This window comes from Phodopus roborovskii, unplaced genomic scaffold (genome assembly GCF_943737965.1).
Source record: "Phodopus roborovskii unplaced genomic scaffold, PHOROB, whole genome shotgun sequence".
NCBI classification, from domain to species: domain Eukaryota; kingdom Metazoa; phylum Chordata; class Mammalia; order Rodentia; family Cricetidae; genus Phodopus; species Phodopus roborovskii.
The window spans coordinates 5,658,718-5,677,417 of NW_026126588.1; the positions used below are offsets into that span (position 1 = coordinate 5,658,718).

The 18,700-nt window shown below is 45.3% G+C and overlaps 1 protein-coding gene across 1 annotated transcript in view; it reads right to left on the reverse strand.

Annotated features, from left to right (window-relative positions):
* Tnfrsf21 (TNF receptor superfamily member 21) overlaps positions 1–18,700 on the reverse strand; it is a 65,414-nt gene that overhangs the window by 26,827 nt on the left and 19,887 nt on the right. Inside the window, exons 2-3 of the mRNA XM_051204344.1 lie at positions 17,160–17,808; positions 15,161–15,655 (exon numbers count right to left, since the gene is read on the reverse strand). Of these exons, the coding sequence (XP_051060301.1) occupies positions 15,161–15,655; positions 17,160–17,808 (1,144 nt within the window). The remainder of the gene's footprint in view (positions 1–15,160; positions 15,656–17,159; positions 17,809–18,700) is intronic.

Sequence of the window (18,700 nt, forward strand, 5' to 3'; positions counted from 1 at the left end):
TTTATGGTGTTTCTCTGAACAGAATGCAACTGTGGGTGAGTGGAGGATTATTCTATCAGTCACCTGTCAATTCGGTGAACTTGTGTGTTGGTCCCTAAACCTAATGGGTATAGGGCAAAATCACCTGTCAGGCTAAGGTGTTTGGTGTCTCTGGCATCTTCTCTCTGTAAGTGTAAGTTGGTTTTGCCTGGATTTCTACACCATGTTTTATGTCAACAGGAGTGTGAGTGGTCCCCTACACCAAAATGGTAGTGATGTCTTAAAAGTGGCTCTTAATTACTTGTTAAAATGAGGTCAAGCTGGGCATTGGTTGCACACCTTTAATCCCAGCACTCGGGAGGCAGGGGCAGGCAGATCTCTGTGAGTTCAAGGCCAGCCTGGTCTCCAGAGCTAGTTGTAGGACAGGCTCCAAAGCTACACAGAGAAACCCTGTCTCAAAAATTAAAATAAATAAAATGATGTCAAATTTCCAAGTGAAGTTAAAGGGAGATGAGAAAAAAAAACTTTTTTAAAGCCCAGTTTTTGATGGAAATATTGTGAAATGAGGTAGCAAATTCTGGCTATGAACAATAGTAACTACAGAAACTTGTTTGAACGTGAAGGACTTGGTGGTTCCTCATTATAAGTTCTTACCCAGTCACTCAGTTTTTAGAAGTAGGTGTGTTAGGAGACTGTTGATACAGACAGGCCAGGTCAAAGCCTGAAAACTAAATACAAGAATGCTACATAAAAAAAACAAAAACAAAAAAACCAAGAAAACACAAAAACCAGTGCTGGCACACGCCTTTAATCCTAGCACTTGGAGGCAGAGTCAGGAGGATCTCTGAGTTGGAGGCCAGCCTTGTCTACAGAAAGAGTTTCAAGACCGCCAGGGCTATAGAAAGAAACTCTTTCTCAAGACAAACAAACAAACAAAATAAAGCAGCAGCGACAGCAGTATTAATGGACTGCTACAAACGAGTTAGAGGCGCTGCCGTCCGGGTAGTGGTGAGTCTCAGGCAGCTGCTTTTCAGTTTTCCTGGCACTATTAAGCCAGATGTACAGCTTTAGATCTCAAGTACACAAGCTCCCTCCAAAAAGAAAGCAAAAAAGAAGAAGCCAAGGCCTATTTAAAGCCTCTGCAGGTAACTTGAAGAAACAAGCCAGCTCTTTGTGGTTAATGTGGTAGGCTCTTCCAAACACCAGAGGCTTGTTAGTCCCTGGATCTTAATTTAGGTCAATTTGACTAAGGCCTGCAGTGTCTTACATGAAAACACGGGGCTTTCGCTTATAAGTAGGACCATTGCTTCCATCCTCCTGATGCCCGTGACAGTGGCTTTGGGCAAACCACTAACTGTCAAGTCCATTTCCTCAGCTTACAATGGAGAGGTTCACTGCCATCCCCGGGGATGAACTTATCAACACCTTCTATGGAGTTAATTTATTTTAGAAAATTACCCACATGACTTTAGATGTCCCATCTATGCTGAGCATGGAAACTTGAGGCTCAATGCGCTTCACATTCAAATCTATAGTAATCTATATACTAATATAGACTACAGCGATTTATATAGTTTATATAGAATGGTTCCTCATTTTTTTTTAAGTCGCAAAAATAAAGAGAAAGGAGATGGGGGTGGTGGTGGTGAAGAAAACAAGAAAAGAAAAACATGAAAAAATGGGTACAATCAGATTTTCCTTAACTCGAACGAACATCAAACTAAACTGAAAATCTCCCAAGTGGAGCTTCATCTTGCCATCTTCCCTGGTGAGATGTCACTGAGAAACATGGAGTGAACTGCACAGACTGGCCTGTGCTAGCATGTTCTTTGACACTGCCATCCCCCATTCTGAAGTCCACAATTTGAAGATAGAGGAGACAGTAGCCTTCCAACGCACAGACACAAAACCCAAGGAGAAAAACAGGCAGAACTAGCCCCTGGTCCCCCACCCCATCACCACCAGGGAAAAAGAAAGGGACTCCTTTACAGGTATCTAAGGAGCAGCCACCATGTCAGGCTGCTTCTCAAGTCACAGTGTCTCAAATCTGAAGGCAGAGAAGCTTATTAGCAAGGGAGTGGATCAATAGCAAGGGAACGCAAAGCTGTCAGGCCTGGGACATGCTTTTCCCATGATATAGAGGGACGCGCCTATATCAAGGAAAAGGGGCAGCTGCTACAGGCCAAGTGGAGGCAGGCGGAGAACTGATCTGAGCTCCAGGGCTGTGGGTCAGACTGCACCGAGCAAACGTGTGGCTGTCCTGTTTCATCACTCGAAGTATCAGAATACACACGAAAAGCAGTACCTTTCCACACCATGGCATCGATCATGGCTTTGCTCTCCCTCTTATTAAAAAAAAAAAAAAAAAAAAAAACTGGTATGTCTCACAATCAGTAGTAGCTCAGATTGGACCAAGTACGCCAGCTATTATTACATCACGAGCTGTTGCTTTTAACTTACATGACTTTGTACCTACATCTGCCCAAGTCTGACGTAATCCACAAACCACATTCATCCAGCTCTATGCATTGGCTCCAGTATTAACAACCGACGATTTACGAAGAATTCCAGAAAGCCTTTCTCCTCTGCAAAAAGCGTTTGTGTCACACCTGAATAGGCTGACTTAAATGCACACATTAGGGATGTTTTTTCTTCTTCTACTTGTATATAGATCTTTTGTAGGGAAATGCTAATTTGTTTTTCACTATTTCAAACAGTTCATGCTGGAAGACTGTAGGGTAAACTCTTGAGAATACAACATATTGTAATAGTAAAATCCTTTCCCCTGAGGCCTTGAGGCAGAAGTCCTGGCTACCTCAGATCACTCACACACACACACACACACACACACACACACACACACACACACACACACACACACACACACAAATGAAGTCTAATATCCTTATGGGTAAAAGGAACAGAAGAAGCTGAGGTTACCCAGGTTATAGCTGGAAGGTAGAGTGCTTGCTTGACACGGGCAAGTCCTGGGTTCAAGCCCCAGAACAGCAAGAAATAAAAAAAAAAAAGGAGGGGGATACGAGGTAGAAAGGAAAAGGAACCCAAGCATTTTAAAACAGGATGGTACTGTCTGAGAGCAAATATGGCTCGGGCAGTGAGGTGGGTGTCTGGACTGGACACCGGCCCAACCATTCCCACCCTGCATAATGACGGCAGTGGTGGCAGTTGGGGCTGGAGCGGCAGGACACAGCAGCCTCTGCCATGGAATAGTCCACTCCCTTCAGGGAGGCCCTCCTGGTGTTTATACACCAGGTCTACTTCCCATAGGAAATCTGGGCTGACAGACAGGACGGCCGTCTGGGATTTTGGGTCAAGGAGTCTGGGGCAAGAAGGGTGTGGTGAGCTCATGGCTGCTGCTGTCTGGGGGTGATGTAACACCAAGCCACACAGGCAAGGGAGCTGGATGGGCAGGATGATATTCCCTCCGGCACCATGAACAGCTCTGGAGACCTGTCAACCGCTATCTGTCCTTTCTCTTTTTCAAGTTTTCCACTGCAATCAATCGGTTCATGGAAAATCAGGAAGTTGGAGCAAACCCTAAGAGAAAAGGCTCCCTGTTGATGATAAAGCATAGGTGTTTCACTTCAGAACAGCTGGCTTTCGCTAAGAGAAATACAGTTGCCTTGACTGAGCATGTTCTAAAATGTCAACGATAGGGACTTGTGAAGCACAGCTCATCGATAGAACGCTCACCCAGCTAGCATGGGCAATTCCCTTTAACCCCAGCACCAAGAATAATAATAACACTCACCCAGCTAGCATGGGCAATGCCCTTTAACCCCAGCACCAAGAATAATAATAACACTCACCCAGCTAGCATGGGCAATGCCCTTTAACCCCAGCACCAAGAATAATAATAACACTCACCCAGCTAGCATGGGCAATGCCCTTTAACCCCAGCACCAAGAATAATAATAACACTCACCCAGCTAGCATGGGCAATGCCCTTTAACCCCAGCACCAAGAATAATAATAACACTCACCCAGCTAGCATGGACAAGACCGTTTAACCCTATACGAAGAATAATAATAACACTCACCCAGCTAGCATGGGCAAGACCCTTTAACCCTATACCAAGAATAATAATAACACTCACCCAGCTAGCATGGGCAATGCCCTTTAACCCCCAGCACGAAGAATAATAATGACAATAATAATCACCCCCAAACATAGAAACGTTTAATGTTGAGTAATAGGTGAAAACTAGAGTGATGCCGAGTCTTCTGTTTAAGACTTGGCATTGCCACTTCCTAGCTATGTGGTTTTTAAGGAGGGCTGTCTCAGTGGTAGAGCACTGTGCATACCACAGTTAGAAAAGGGTAGGTAGTGACAGCTGGGGGTGTATGCATGTGTATCCCAGCATTCGTGAGGCCAAAGAAGGAGAACCTTGTCCTCAAGGCTAGCCTTGAGCTATATAGTGAGTTCAAGGCCATCCTGAGACTAGGTAGAGAAAATAAAGCAAGCAATGAACATTTAATGGCAGCAGAAACCCTCAGTGGTGGTTACCACGAGCTTGTCAGAAATTGGAAGCCCCTGGATGTGTCTGTAGGCTGTCTCCAGAGACGTTTAACTGAGGAGGGAGACCCACCTTGCAGCCAAATGCATTATCCTGGACTGAATTAAGACAGAATGAAGGAAATGGGCGTTGATCTCTTTGTCTGTTCTGGCTGCATATGGAATCATGACCAACTACCCCACACTCCTGCCCCCATGCCCTTCCTTCCCCTCCCCTTCCCCTCTCTCTCCTGTCCCTCTCGATGTCCCCCCCCAACACCCCTGTAATCTTATCACTGGCCAATTTCTATATTTTCCAAAATCAAAACAAAAGCTCTCTTCATGTCACCAAGGCCCTGTAAGCCCTAGTCTACAAAGACAATGTCCGAACACGCATAATTAAATGGAAACACCAAATGAAAAGCAATATAATAATCAACTCTTTGGAAAATTCCAATGTTTCCTTTACCTTCAGATTCCTTAAATGTGAAGCTGGCCACAAGCCCATCCCACCACTACCCCTCTCATCTGACAACTTCCCCCCATCGTATGAGAGTGGGCTGGCACCATGCACCTGCGCATGCCTGCTTCCTGCATTGCCCAAACAAGCAATTCAGCTGCAGCGTCTGGCTATTCACGTGCCCCTTAGGAAAACAGTTCATCATACAGTTAACAATGATTCCCAGATGAGAGGGGATACAGCAAGAAGCAGAGCACAGAGGGAGGAGGGTGCTACTAAGACAGAGAACTATCTCCCTCTAGCCCGATCTCTTGCTTCATCTGTCCCTGAAGAAATCCATGGTTGTCATGACGAAAGATGTCCCCAAACCGACATGAGCTTTTCCGGGGAGCCCCTGGAGAGTCACCTTCTTCAAGGCAAAGAACTTAACTCACAGGTAAAACCAGACTTTACGATGGCCTTTTTTCTAAGTGAAGTCACTCATTTCTGGAATCGGAACTTTCTACCTTTATACGAGTGATAGTTTTTCTACCCCAAAGGACCACTTTGGGCAAGTCTACAGAACTTAAATTCATAGTTGAGAAGAAAATGCAAACAGACACTAACCTGTGGTAAACATGCAATTTAAGAATTTTAGGCCATGGTTAAAGTATATAAAACTTAAGGAGGCCCCAGGCTAGCCTTACCTTATTCGTGAATCCTGAGCAGGTATTGGAGGGGGTTTAGATGTGTCCATCCCCAAGTCCTGTTCTTTATAGATAGACAGGAGCTGCTTGACCTCTTCTCAGCTGGCATGAGTGATGAGCAAGACTCCAGAACCAGCAACACTGTTCTGGGGAGTGCTCCGCCATGACACCGAGGTCTCTCTGAGTATTAACGTTCAGAGATAAGCAAGAGCCTTGGGCACAGCTTCCCTGTTCCATTGCCATCACTGTGCATGTTGGAGTACTAGAATTTCCAGTGGCACACTTGAAAATATCGGCTCCAAACATCAGTTCTGGAATAGCGGTTGAATCTCTCTCAACGCCAAAAGATCTCCTACACCCCCCCAAAAGCGGAGCCAAGATACACTCTCTCAGTCCTGTCCAGTCATGTCTCCAGATACAAGTAGAGCCATTAATTGGCCTCCTGACACTCTGTTGTCAACTGCAGGGTAGCCCTTGGTGTCCCAGTGAACGTAGGGTCTTCCTTTTTCCATTCAAACATATAATGATTTATCATTAAAAAATACATCTTATCTACCTTTCACCGGCAACCTCCCATTAACCTGGATACCTGTGGACTGAAGGTCCTTTTGAAAATTATCGTCATTATTAATTAAACTTATTCATTTATTTTACATCCCAGCCACAGTTTCCCCTCCCTCCCTTCCTCCCATTCCCTCCTCCCACTTCCCCCATAGGACCCTTCTTCAGCATAAAGCTGGGCTTAAGCCTGGCTTCCTCTCTGACTAGCCACACACTTCTCCCATGCTATAACTTATTGCAGGACCCACAGGGCTGGCATTTCTCCGGTCAGATGTCAGGGTGACAGGAAAGTATACCCAGTAAGGCAAAAATACATTGTCACCTTGATCCTCTTCAACCTTGAAGCCTGTGCTGGGCGTAGGACTCGTTTTTACAGAAAAAGCTGATCACCAAAGAGAGTGCCTTCCTGGCCAGGATCACCCACAGCCTTTTTTGCAGCAGGCAGACCGACCTACACCAACCGTCCTGGCCATATGTCATTTCTGCAGCTTATAGCTGCTCTGCAGGACTGCAAACAAGACCTCTGAGAAATGAGTCTGTGCCTCCACTCAGCCATCTCCCCCCCCCTTTTTTTTTTAAGCAACTACATCGCAATGGCTTTTTCCTGTATACACATCCTGCACCCTCTTTTCCTCCCAGCTCACAAATACCTCTACAAATACTGATTTGGGTCAATCAAGTCACCCTCTATTTACGCCCTCAGGCATACAGAGTGGAGTCCCTATTCCAAATCTCTAGACATCTGTCCACTGTTTTTCTTAGACATGCTCCCCTCTCAAAGCACATTGGGAGTCAAGGTTAGAGAGCCCATGCATCCTGCCTCCTCTGGGGCTGTGCTTTGACTAAGAGACAAGCTGTAGCAGGTCTGGGTGGGTGCGCCTGTGAGGCAGGTCTAAACGTAAGATGGCAGTCTCGGAGTTAAAGCCAGGAGATAGTGGGAAGAAATGGAGGGATTTTGGAATCCGTGACAAGGATGGCTGTTACACATTATAGACATTCTAGCCATGCTGCTTTGTGTTGTAGCCCTACGGCAGAATAAGAACTAGGCGCACCTCAAGGTAAAATTGAGCAGTTACACTCAAGGAGAGGGCTAATGATATAAGTGACTCCAGTTGGCAGGTGAGAGAGAAAGCCACCGAGAATGACAAATCCATGGTAGAGCTCACTTGCTGGCAGCTACGGCCCAGCACATGCCACCTGGTCTTACAGATAAAGTTTCATTATGTTAGAATATGACCCCTTTGAGAAGTTACACACTGTCTGGGGGCTATTTTCATCCTAAAAAAACAGAGCTCAATGGTTCCAACTCAAACTGGACCATTACTTACTGTAGTCATGGAGACTTCCTGTAGTGCTAAGAAATAATCTGTCCGAGCATCTGCAGTCGGTACAACCAGCCCACCAAGAGCCCTCTGGTTAGGGAGAGATGGATCGGTGGTTAAGAGTACATTCTGCTCTTGCTGGGACCTGAGTTTGGTTCCCAGCACCCACACCGGGTGGTTCACAAATGCCTGTAACTCCAGTGTTGCAGGATTCAAAGCCTTCTTCTGGGCTACTGTGCATTTGCCTGTGTGAATGTACACACGCCCCCCACACAGATGCACATAATTCACAATAAACAAACCTTGAAATCAAGATCTGTGTTTAATTCTCTACCACAGCATCATTGTCAGCCAACAGGGACAAACTCAGTGGTTCAGAGGCTTTAATTCAAACACTCTCACCCTTACAGTCTTGAGAGCGTAAGTTTCCGGAGGTTCGGGGCCACTGCTATCTAACAGAATGTTCTAGGTGACGGAAATGTCCAGTCTTTCCCAGTGTGGCCAGGCAAGTTCTAGTTATGTGTGCCTACTGGGCACATCAGGTGCGACTGGTGCTACTGAGAAGCTGAATTTTTCTTTTTTTAGTTAGTTTAGTTAGTTTAAACAACTCGTGGTTGTAGCTACCACAGGGACCAGCTCAAGCACAGACCATTTGAGCCCAGAGGCATGGGCCCAAGGCAAGGGTATATACGGTAAAATACAGTGTCTCTCCTCTGAAGATTGATAGGCTATGGGAAGCAATCCAGCATGATAGTTACAGTGGCAGATGGACGGAACTAGAAATTCAGAAATAGTATCACAAAGTGGATTACTATATAGATGACTACAGATGTGGTGAAGCTGGCAGAGTATCTATCTGTCTGCTTACACAAAACCCTGGGTTCAGCCCCCAACGCCATGAATCAGGTTCTGCATGCCTGTGATTCTAGAAATCCCAGGGCTCAGGAAGTGGAGGCAGGAACAGCTTAAGGCCATCATCCTCTGCTACACAGCAAGTTTAAAGCCAGCCTGGGCTACGTGAGACCATTTCCAAAACTACAAGTTAAAGTAAACCAAGTACAGAAAAGGAAATCTCTCCCTTCTTGGCTACTGAAGCATGACAGTCCACAGTTAAAGGAGCCCCAGGGCCCTCAGAATGCTTGCTGCTATTCCCTTAAGGGAATGCTGTCTCCATGGGTCATGCTTCTCACACTGATACACAGGAGGGGTCACTGCCAAATGCACATGAGCTACCTAAGGCAGAGACTGAGCAACCAGGCAGTCAGGACTAAGCACACTTTAAACTCGGAAGATCCAGTTCCCCTTTCTCAATCCCTTTTCTACTTCTCATTTGTCTTCACAGCCTAAAGCCTAAGAGCAAGAGGAAACACGATCCTGCAGTCACAGCCTAGATGCATTCTGTTCCTCGCTTTCCAGCACTTCCTCCACCAGTAGGGATATTCTCTAACCCTATTTGCAAACATCCCCTTCAAGTCTCTAGAAAAACAGATCGCCTGGCCTCCAGCTTCAGGAGCTTTTGCAAATGCAAGGAATGGGGAAGGAAGATACAGGAGAAGGGAAATAAGAGAAGGAAAAGCAAGAGCATCGGCACCGGTTAGAAACAACCATGAGAGCACGCAGTTGCTTCCTTTTCTCAGCCACCCGGCTGCCAAGGGGGCTGGACCAGGGCTCTGCACCCTCTAAACATAAGGGAGATGGTGACTTCTGTTTTTTTCTTTTTTCTGAAATCTTTCCATACTTTCTCAGTGCAGCTAGTTACGAGGAGACTACATTTTACTGTGTTTATCATTTGGTTTATGTGTCAAAGGAAAAACTATCATTTTCTGTGTAACCCACATTTATCTCACTTTATTTATTTGCTTGCTTGTTTGTTTGGACTAGCCAGGCTAACCTACAGCTCACTTGCAGCAACACCCCTGCCTCAGCCTTCACAAATGCTGGGATAACAGGTCTGAGCCTCTATCTCTGCCTTTGCACTGTCTGTTCTTAGAAAATGTTTGTTTAAGTTATATGTGGATAGGGGTGGTGTGTGAGAGAGAGAGCAGGTCCCACTTTGGATCCTCTGGAAGAACAGTGCAAGCTTTTACCCACTGCACCCCCTCTCCAGCCCCTTCATTTCCATTGTAAATCAGCTGGAACTTTTGTACTCCCACCCACACTGACCCTACTATCTCGGGGTTATAATACAAAAAGAAATCTATTTCCACAAAGTGACAAAAGGGTGATAATTAGGGCCCAAACAATAGACTCAAATCATTATGACAACTTAACCTAACAATAAAATTTCAAATAGGTTTCATAGATAAAAATTCCCGAGGGACTTACTTTCAATCCCTAATGCCTAAGTGGATATACTGCAAGAAAACACAGCCCCTTGCAACCTAGCAACCATTAAGCTCTTCTGACTTCTGAAAGGGAGGAAGCTAGAGTATCATCACACCTAGCCTCAGAAGGTGCAACTCCGGGGTCCAACTCTATAACAATAGGATTGCAGTACTGGGACCGTCAACTGTAGAAACTATTTATCAGTGACACACAGGGACCTCATAAGAAGACAGAAACCAAAGGCCTAGCTAGCTTTAGAGTGCTGAGATCTGACAAGCCTAGAGTCCAGGGGTCTGTCGCAGAGACACAATGCAGCCATGGCAACCATGAGCAGCAGCAATAAATACCCGCTCAAGATTGAGCCCTTCAGGGTTGCATCATGGAAATAAGAAGTGACATGAGCCACTGCTCCCTTCTTGCAGCCTTTCTTGAAGATGTGACCACTAATGGATGCTGTGGAAGGGGGTACCTTTTTTTTTTTTTCATGGGAAAGCAAATAGGAGACTAGTTAGAAAGACGAAAGCATTCAGAGAAAGAAAAACTGATAACCAGAGGTTAACAGTGGGCGAATAGAACCACAATGCATTGTACCTATGCAGGAAACTGTCAAGTAATAATATGAATTTTTTAAAAAAAAGAGCCCAGCATGTCCCTCTTACAGTGGGCAGGGGTAAAGGCGGTCTCACAGGACTTCTGGCAGAAAACTCCTGGGCATTCGGTTCTCTCGCTCACAAGCCACTCAGTGTAAAAGGACGAAAACCAGGAAGAGATCTTCTGATGTGGGATAATCTGCTGCTGGGGCACAATGCGGTCAGTTCAACAAGGCATTGTTTGCAGAGAACTCGGTGCACCTGGCGTGGCCTTCGCTGAACAGACCCTCTCTTTGTAATAGGATTTTACCTGCCTGCACCCTTGAAACCAGCAATTTGGGAAGAGGAGGCCCTTCTCACAGAAACGCCTCAAACATAAATATCCCGATGCAGAAACCTGGGGTAAGCTACACTGTGGGAAGGGCTACTTCAGCCTGATGGAGATGACTGAGAGGCCCCACTGAAGTGGCAGAAGCATGTGACCGGCTTGGGTTTGACTTGCCACTTCCATTCCTCTTTCATAAAGGGACACGCAGTATTCCATGAGGTGAAAAGAGCTGTCAGGTGAGTGAGATGGCTCAGAGGGTAAAGGGTCTTGGCACTAACCCCGAAGACCTGAGTTCCATCCCCAGGGCCCACACAGTGGTAGGAAAGAATGGATTCTTGAAGACTCTCGTCAAACCTTCCCATGCATGCATGTGCCCCAACACACTAAGTAAACAATTAATAATGCAGTAAATAATGCAATAAAATTTTTCAAAGAATGGTTAAGCCATAATACTATATTGTTTTCTGCTCCTGGACCAGCCTTTATTTCTTCAACTTTCTGTGTTCTCTATAATTTTTAGAATGATGCACCAAAAACAGTTTATAAAATATATCTGATCATAAACTATCACAGCAACCACTGATTGATAAAATGCTCACCGCAGGACAGTTCTGTGGGGATAGATTTACGTGATCTTAAAACGACAGTCATCCTATTTTCTACTCATGGGAACATAACTACATGGAATAGCATAATACAAAATTTGATCCTAGACTATATCTTCCACTCAAGGGAAAAAAATAAACTTCTTAAGGTAAGGTGGCTCAATGGATAAAGGTCTTGCATTGCAAGCATGAGGAACAGAGTTTGCATCCCCCGCATCTATACAAAAGCCTGGGAGATACAAGGCCCACCTGCAATCCCAGCACTAGGGTGGAAGATTGTTAAGTAAAAGCTTGAGTGCTAACTGGGCAGTGAGGGCACACACCTTTATTCCCAGCTCTCAGGAAGCAGAGGCAGGCAGAACTCTGTGAGTTCAAGGCCAGCCTGGTCTATAAAGCAAGTTCCAGGACAGCCAGGGCTACACAGAAAACCCTGTCTGGAATCATCTCTCCCGCAAAAAAAAAAAAAAAAGAAAAAGAAAAAGAAAAACGTCTCCATTGAATTGGTCCATAGAAAACTCTGTGTCTTAGTTAGGGTTTCTATTGCTATGAAGAGACACCACGACCATGGCAATTCTTACATAATTGTGGTGGCTTGCATTTTCAGAGGTTTAGTCCATTATCACCATAATACCCATGGGAGCCTACAGGCAGACATGACACTGGAAAAGTAGCTGAGTGCCTTGTATCTTGCAGGCAACAGGAAGTGTTCTGAGACATTGGGTGGTATCTTGAGCATATGAGACCTCAAAGCCTACCTCCACAGTGACACACTTCCTCCAACAACCACACTTACTCTAACAAAGCCACACTTCCCAACAGTACCACTCCCCTTGGGGCCATCTTCTTTCAAACCACTAAAACCACCACGGTCTGTGAGGCACTTTCTTGATTAATGATTGATGTGGGAGGGCCCAAGCCACTGTGGACGGTGCTGCCACTCAGAAGGTTGTATTAAAACAAATCAAGCTGAGGGGGCCAAGGAGAGCAAGACAGAAAGCAGTGGTCCTCTACAGCCTCTGATTCTGTTCTAGCCTCCAGGTTCCTATTTGACTTTCTGTTCTAACTTCCTTCCATGATGAACTGTGGCTTGGAAGTGTAAGCCAAATAAACCTTTCCCTCCACAAGTTTCTTTTGGTTGTGGTGGTTATCATAATAACAGAAAGCAAACTAGGAACTGGGTCAACAACAACAACAAAAAATAAACAAACAAAAACAGTGATGTGTTCAATTTACTGAGGTTGGAAACTACAAAATATTTTAGGAAGAGAAAATGCTTATTGTTAGGAAATAACACTAATGTATTGCAGAGTAAAGGGCCATGAAATAATTTGGAAAATTTATCTTGTCTATTGAGTACATGAGTTTATGCAGGTGACATACATTATATAGTATGTCATTAAATATAACAAGCTACTCTATAACACATACTTTATTATGTAAAAATCAGTGTATGGCTTTAGAAGCAAGGGAAAATGTGAACAGTAAAATGTTAATGGATGTGATGGTACATGTGTGTAACTCTGGCATTAGAAAGTCTGAGGCAGGAGTATCAAGGGTGGTTTGAGACATATGGTGAGTTTGAGGGCAACCTGGGCTATGCAAGGTGCTGTCTCAAAACAACAGCAACAGTAAGCTGGGCACAGGAATATAGGTGTTCTTTACCCTTTCCTTACAACTTCTCCTATTATAATTATGTTGCTATTAGAAAGGTTTTTATGGAGATGGATGAAGCTTTTCCAGTTACTAGGTTTCCAGGAGTTGCCTTAGTAGATCCACACAGGCTCTCAACCAGGCGGGTCCAATCTGCAACCCACAGGCATCCTGGGTCAGCACACGGCCCAGAACACTCACAGGTGACAAATTCAGGCTGCAAAGTCAAAAAGTTGGACAGCGCTGGGAGTCTGCACCAGGCCAAGGGCCGCTGTAGCATCCCAGCATCCTATTGACCATTCTCCCCAGTCACTATGGGAAGCAGACTAAGCTGGGTTTTAATGCCACATACACACATACCTGCAACTTCCTACAGTTTTTTATTATACAAAACTTTGGGAAAGTATGAGATTCTGATTCATACAGGGGAGGGAGGACAAAATCCTACCACACTGGAAAAAAAAAAAAAAAAAAAAAAAAAAAAACATTCTTCACTCTGGCATCTTTCCACTCAGCCTCTGAAGGCTAGAAGAGTTAGGACTGTTATAAACTATGTTGTTCCATCTGTTTCTTTTACCTAATATAAACATCTCTTTTAACAAGATGAAAATGTCCCATTGTACATGCACACTTCACACTTACTCGGTTATGTCCCTAAAATTGGTACTTCATTTGTTTACAATGTTTATGATCCACAAAGCCAAGTTAAGTGGTTAGGAGGTTAGCCAGGCATGGCATCCTTTATCTCTGATCCCAACACTAAGGAGGCTGACAAGGGAGAATTGCAAGTCCAAGGCTCGCCTGGCTACAGAGCAAGATCCTGTCTTAAGATGACTTCTCTCCACAAGAGAGCATTTATGTTCACTGTAGCTTCCTTTAAAAAAAAAAAAAAAAAAGTTTATACTTCTGTGATAGAGAACCAGAAATAGACTTACTAGACCAAACAGTGTAAGCATTTTCAGATTCACTAGAGAAGACTAGACCCAGGCTGTAGGAAGGTGAGCACACACCTTTATCTGTAACTGGAAAGGAAACATCTGAACGGGATTTCCAGAGCTGGCCTTCACTCAGGAGAGGAAGTCGCAACCACAGCAGGGGAACAAAATTGCAGCCTTCAAGTCAAACTGAGCTCAGAGACAAATAAGTACTGTAAGCTATTTTTGCCTTCAAAAAAAAGAAAAGAGCAAAATATTCTAGCGTCTATCCACACACACACAGACTACTAAGTGAGAGATGTAGGATACAGCCTCAGAGGAAGAGGAACCTCTTTATTATGCTGTGGGTGTCTACCATCTAAAAGACCTTGCTGCCCTCTGGATTGAGTGAGACTATAAACATTTAGGTAGGAGGCGTGTGTGTTTGCGTGTGTGTGTCCTCGAGTGTTTAAAGGAATGTGTATATATAAAGATATATGTTGAAAGGCCAAGTTCACATCTGTAATCTTACAGCCCAGCTAGCTTACAGCAATTTAGTTCTGGATTCCCTTTATTTTTTCCTTAGCCCTGTGGCACAGAAAGGGGAAGTGTGGGCTGGCAACATGGCTCTGTGTGTTAAAATCTCTGACTACACAAGTTTGATCCTTGGAGCCCACTGTAAAGGAGATAACAGACTCCCAAAAGTTGTCCTCTGACTTCCACATGTGGGCTATAGTGTGTGTGTGTGTGTGTGTGTACACGCACACACAGCATAACCATACACAAATAACATGTTTGGCTTTTTGGGGTTCTCTTGTTTTTCAATTTTTTAAAACAGAAAAGAGGAAGGGCCCCAGTACTAAAAGATGTGCAATCTCCTGCCATCGGTCCCGAACAAGCAACTAGCCTCTTGTTTGGGCAAAACCTCTCTGAATTACATTCCTTCATTTGCCTAATGACACAGTTAAACAAAAAGCCCCTCAAAGTGTCTCACAGGTCTCTGATTCTGCGACATTTTCCAGTTTCAACAGTGCCGGGGAAGGAAATGGAAAGAGGTGATTATTTGAAATAGGCAGTCAGAAACATTTTCTAGAACACACTAGATCAAGAAGCCCTTTGGAGAAGGAAGGGGACGACGCCACAAACTACAGATTTCCCACCCCTGGGGACAACAGGAGTGAGGCCGAGGGCTCGGCAAGCACAAAGGAAACCGAAGACGCTCACCGTGGCCATTGCAGTAGTAGATCCACTTCTCCCGGTTCTGGGTTGGAGTCGAGGACTTCTTGAGCCCCGCCTTCTCCACAATGGCACTGGGGTCCTGCCGGGGCCCCTTTTTGAGAGTCCGGGAACTCTTGCGGATACTGCACACCACGATCAGCACCAGCACCAGCAGAAGGAAGAGCACGATCATCCAAGGCAAATGCTCATTGATGTCGAAATGCTTATGCAGGTTCTGTCTGGGATGACCCCGCTTGGGGGCCTTGATGGCCGTGCTAGACTTCTCCCCAGTCGCCTCCATGGATGTTGGTAGCAGTTTCAGAATGTGTCTGTGGTGGGGGCCTTGCTGGTGGGTAATTTGTGGTGGGCTTGGGAGGGTCTTGTTGGTGCCTTCCTTCCCACTCACTGAACTTGTGTTGTCGGGAACTGTCCCTTCCTGGATGCCACTTGGTACCTTTGGTCTAACAGAGGCAGTAGAGTTGGATTCTGTTGAGTTCATGCCTAGAAGAAAGAGTAAGGAGGGGGGAAGAGCTTTTCCATATTTGGGCATCTACACATTCTCTCCTGTCCCTGGTCAGGGCAAACAAGAAGAGGTAACTGCTGGAGCTTAAGGTCAAATACTGTTTTGCACATTTTCATAAAGGTCCTAACAGCATCTTTATATAAAAGACAAAGATGTGAATAGTTCAGCTCAGTTTCTGGTACCCACAACATGGGCATCCTCAAGGATCCAACGTTTGAGCTGCAAATAGCTTCTACTAGACTTCAAGTACTAAGCGGACAAGTGTGCATCTGCCGTTTGTCAACTCTCCATTGACTTGATTACAAGGAGAACTCGCTCCAATTAGAATCCTTTGCTCATTCTCCTCCTCCCTCACCTTTAGTTTTATTTCATGACTCAGTGGTGAGGCAGTGCCTGTGACTAGGATACAGAAAAGAGCTCCAGCTCAAATCCAACCCTGCACAACAGGTCAGTAAATAAAGGAAGGCTGGACTCTCTGGCAGCTGCAACCAACAGATTACACAGGCCTGGGGCTGGCTCTGTGAACGTTTTTTCTGAGCCGTTTCCACATTAGTCATCATGGAAGAGTGTGAGGAATGGGAGCTGAGAGTCTCTGGGGACAGAACCTGGCCTGTGTCAGTGTCGAAAGCTCTTCACACCCATTTCTGAATTTCAAAACGGTGGATGTGGGGAAGCATCCCCTGCAGTTACCAATGCAGTCCGGGCATCGTCACACTTGACCGTGTGCTAGGAGGAGGCACAGTTTACATTGGCTGTCATGGCATGGGAACTAAATGCCATGGAAAAGGATAAGGCAAACTGTGAACCTCTGCCTGAGTGTGGGCTGGCATGCTAGGCAAACGGGGATACTAGAGAAAGGCCATATAGTCAGAACGGCTAAAAAAAAAAACAAAAAACAAAAAAGCAAAACAACATGAAGCTGTTCTTTTTCCAGGTGTGAGGGCTGCTTACCTTTCCTCGGATTTAAATTCTCTTGTTTTCTGAAGTTTCTAACTTCCCTTCCTGTGATTTGTGTCCTACCTTGGACAACAGTCCTTCCTTCCTTCCAGATATTATGGCAAGTTCCCCCTTACTTTCTCCTTCTGGCTTTGTCTAGCCAGGATTAACTCCACACTGCATAACTTTTCCATCTAAAAGAAACCTTAAACATTTAAAGTCACTCACTGGCCAATTTCAAAGCCGAAAGCTGAAGGGGTTAAGTGATTTACATGAGCTCACACACTGCCCTTATTTCTCTCCGTTCTTATTTGGTGGTTTGATGTAACCTAGTTTTTCGATGTCTGTTGTCTCCTAATAGAAACCTTCTGAGTTTAAATGCTTCTATTAAGTCCAAAGAAGCCAAATTTAATTAGCCACAAAAATGAAGGCTCCCTTCTCCAAGGGATGATTTTAGGTTTAGCAAAGTGGATATAACATCCTTAGTTATAAGCCCACTCTACTGGGCTCAAAGCCCTTCCTCCAGTAATCCTAAGGTTAAGTTACCTTTGGGCTCATAGGTAGAGGAAGGGACTTCATGGGATTCCATGTGCTCAGGGTGAGAAAAGACAGCTGTGCCAGGGGAAGATGGGGCTGTGCTGGAGAACAGGTGTGTGCCACAGACATTGTCTGTCTCCTTGGTCCCCGGCTTGACCACCACCAGGTTCTGACCCAGACAGTCTGTGTGGGCTTTGCATTTCATCACACTGGAAGGCACGTCAGAGAAGGTACCCTTAGCACACTGCTTACACCGCACATCCTCATTCTCCGTCCCTTTCTTCCGCACACCCCAGCCCACGGGGCACACTGTGTGGGGAGCGCAGGTACCATTAGACTGATACATTCCAGGTGGGCAAGTGCATTCGCGGTCAGTCAAGGCAGCGCAAGGTAATCTCTCAATCATCGGCCATGGGCATGGCTGACTACAGTCATGGCATCTCTCTATGCCGTTCTCATGCCTGGTAAAGGTGCCCGCAGGGCAACTGCTGCAGACACGCAGGCTCATGTTGGTACAGTGCTCGGAGACATATGTCCCTGCCGGACACTTGTCACAGGTTAGCACCTGGCCAGTGGTACGGTCAACATGGCGGTATGTGCCTGTGAGACTTGGAGTCTTTTGTTCTAGCTGAGCTGTGGTGGTGCTGAGGAATCCAAGCTGAAAGAAATAAGATAGGTATCAGACCGCAACAGAGAAGAACAAAGCACCAGCAATTGCATCGACATTGTCATCATCACTATTCAGGATCTGGCTGGTACCACATTAGCTTGTCCCCCGAAACAGGGAGGGGGCTGTACTGAAGTTGGCATGCCTGATGATACTCTTGACATTCCTAGTGTGTGCCTTAAACAACAGAACCGATGCTACTGGAGTCAAACCCTGTTTGTTCAGTCTCTGAAAGCCACAACAGATAAGTGCATATTCCTGCAGGCACCCACTGAGGATCTATGCGTTGAGCTTGGTCCAGCAGAAACAATTCAGCAGCCATGCCATGCATAAAACAAAAGCTTCACCCAGCAATCAGAATCACACCAACCTCCAGAATAAAAATGTGGGGGTTCCTGGTGGCCGTGGTATCGGTGGCCTATCCCTTTAATCCCAGCAGTTGGGAGGCAGAGGCAGCTAGATCTCTGAGTTTGAGGACAGTCTGGTCTACTTACTAAGTGAATTCCTGGATAGCCAGGGCTACATAGTGAGACCCTAGCTCAAAAAAAAAAAAAAAAAAAAAAAAAAAAAGGCTTGCGGAGAAAAACTCCTAAGATATTGAGAAAGATGGTATTAAGTAACAGAGCGCAAGGATCTGAGTGACAGCTTTCCTGTGGCCATGGAAATGATGAGGCCCAACAGTTCTTGCCATCCTCATTAAGATGGAGAAGTTAATAAGGAAATAAATAATGGCTGCCTGGACCTCGACCTACCAGCTCCAGTGCAAATTCCTTCTAGATTTACATCCACACTGGTAGCCAAGAGAACAAAGCAAGAACTTTTGCAAAGTCATCAAGAGTTTCTGTCTTAAAGGGATCCTCACTCAGAAGCCTGGTGAGTCTTT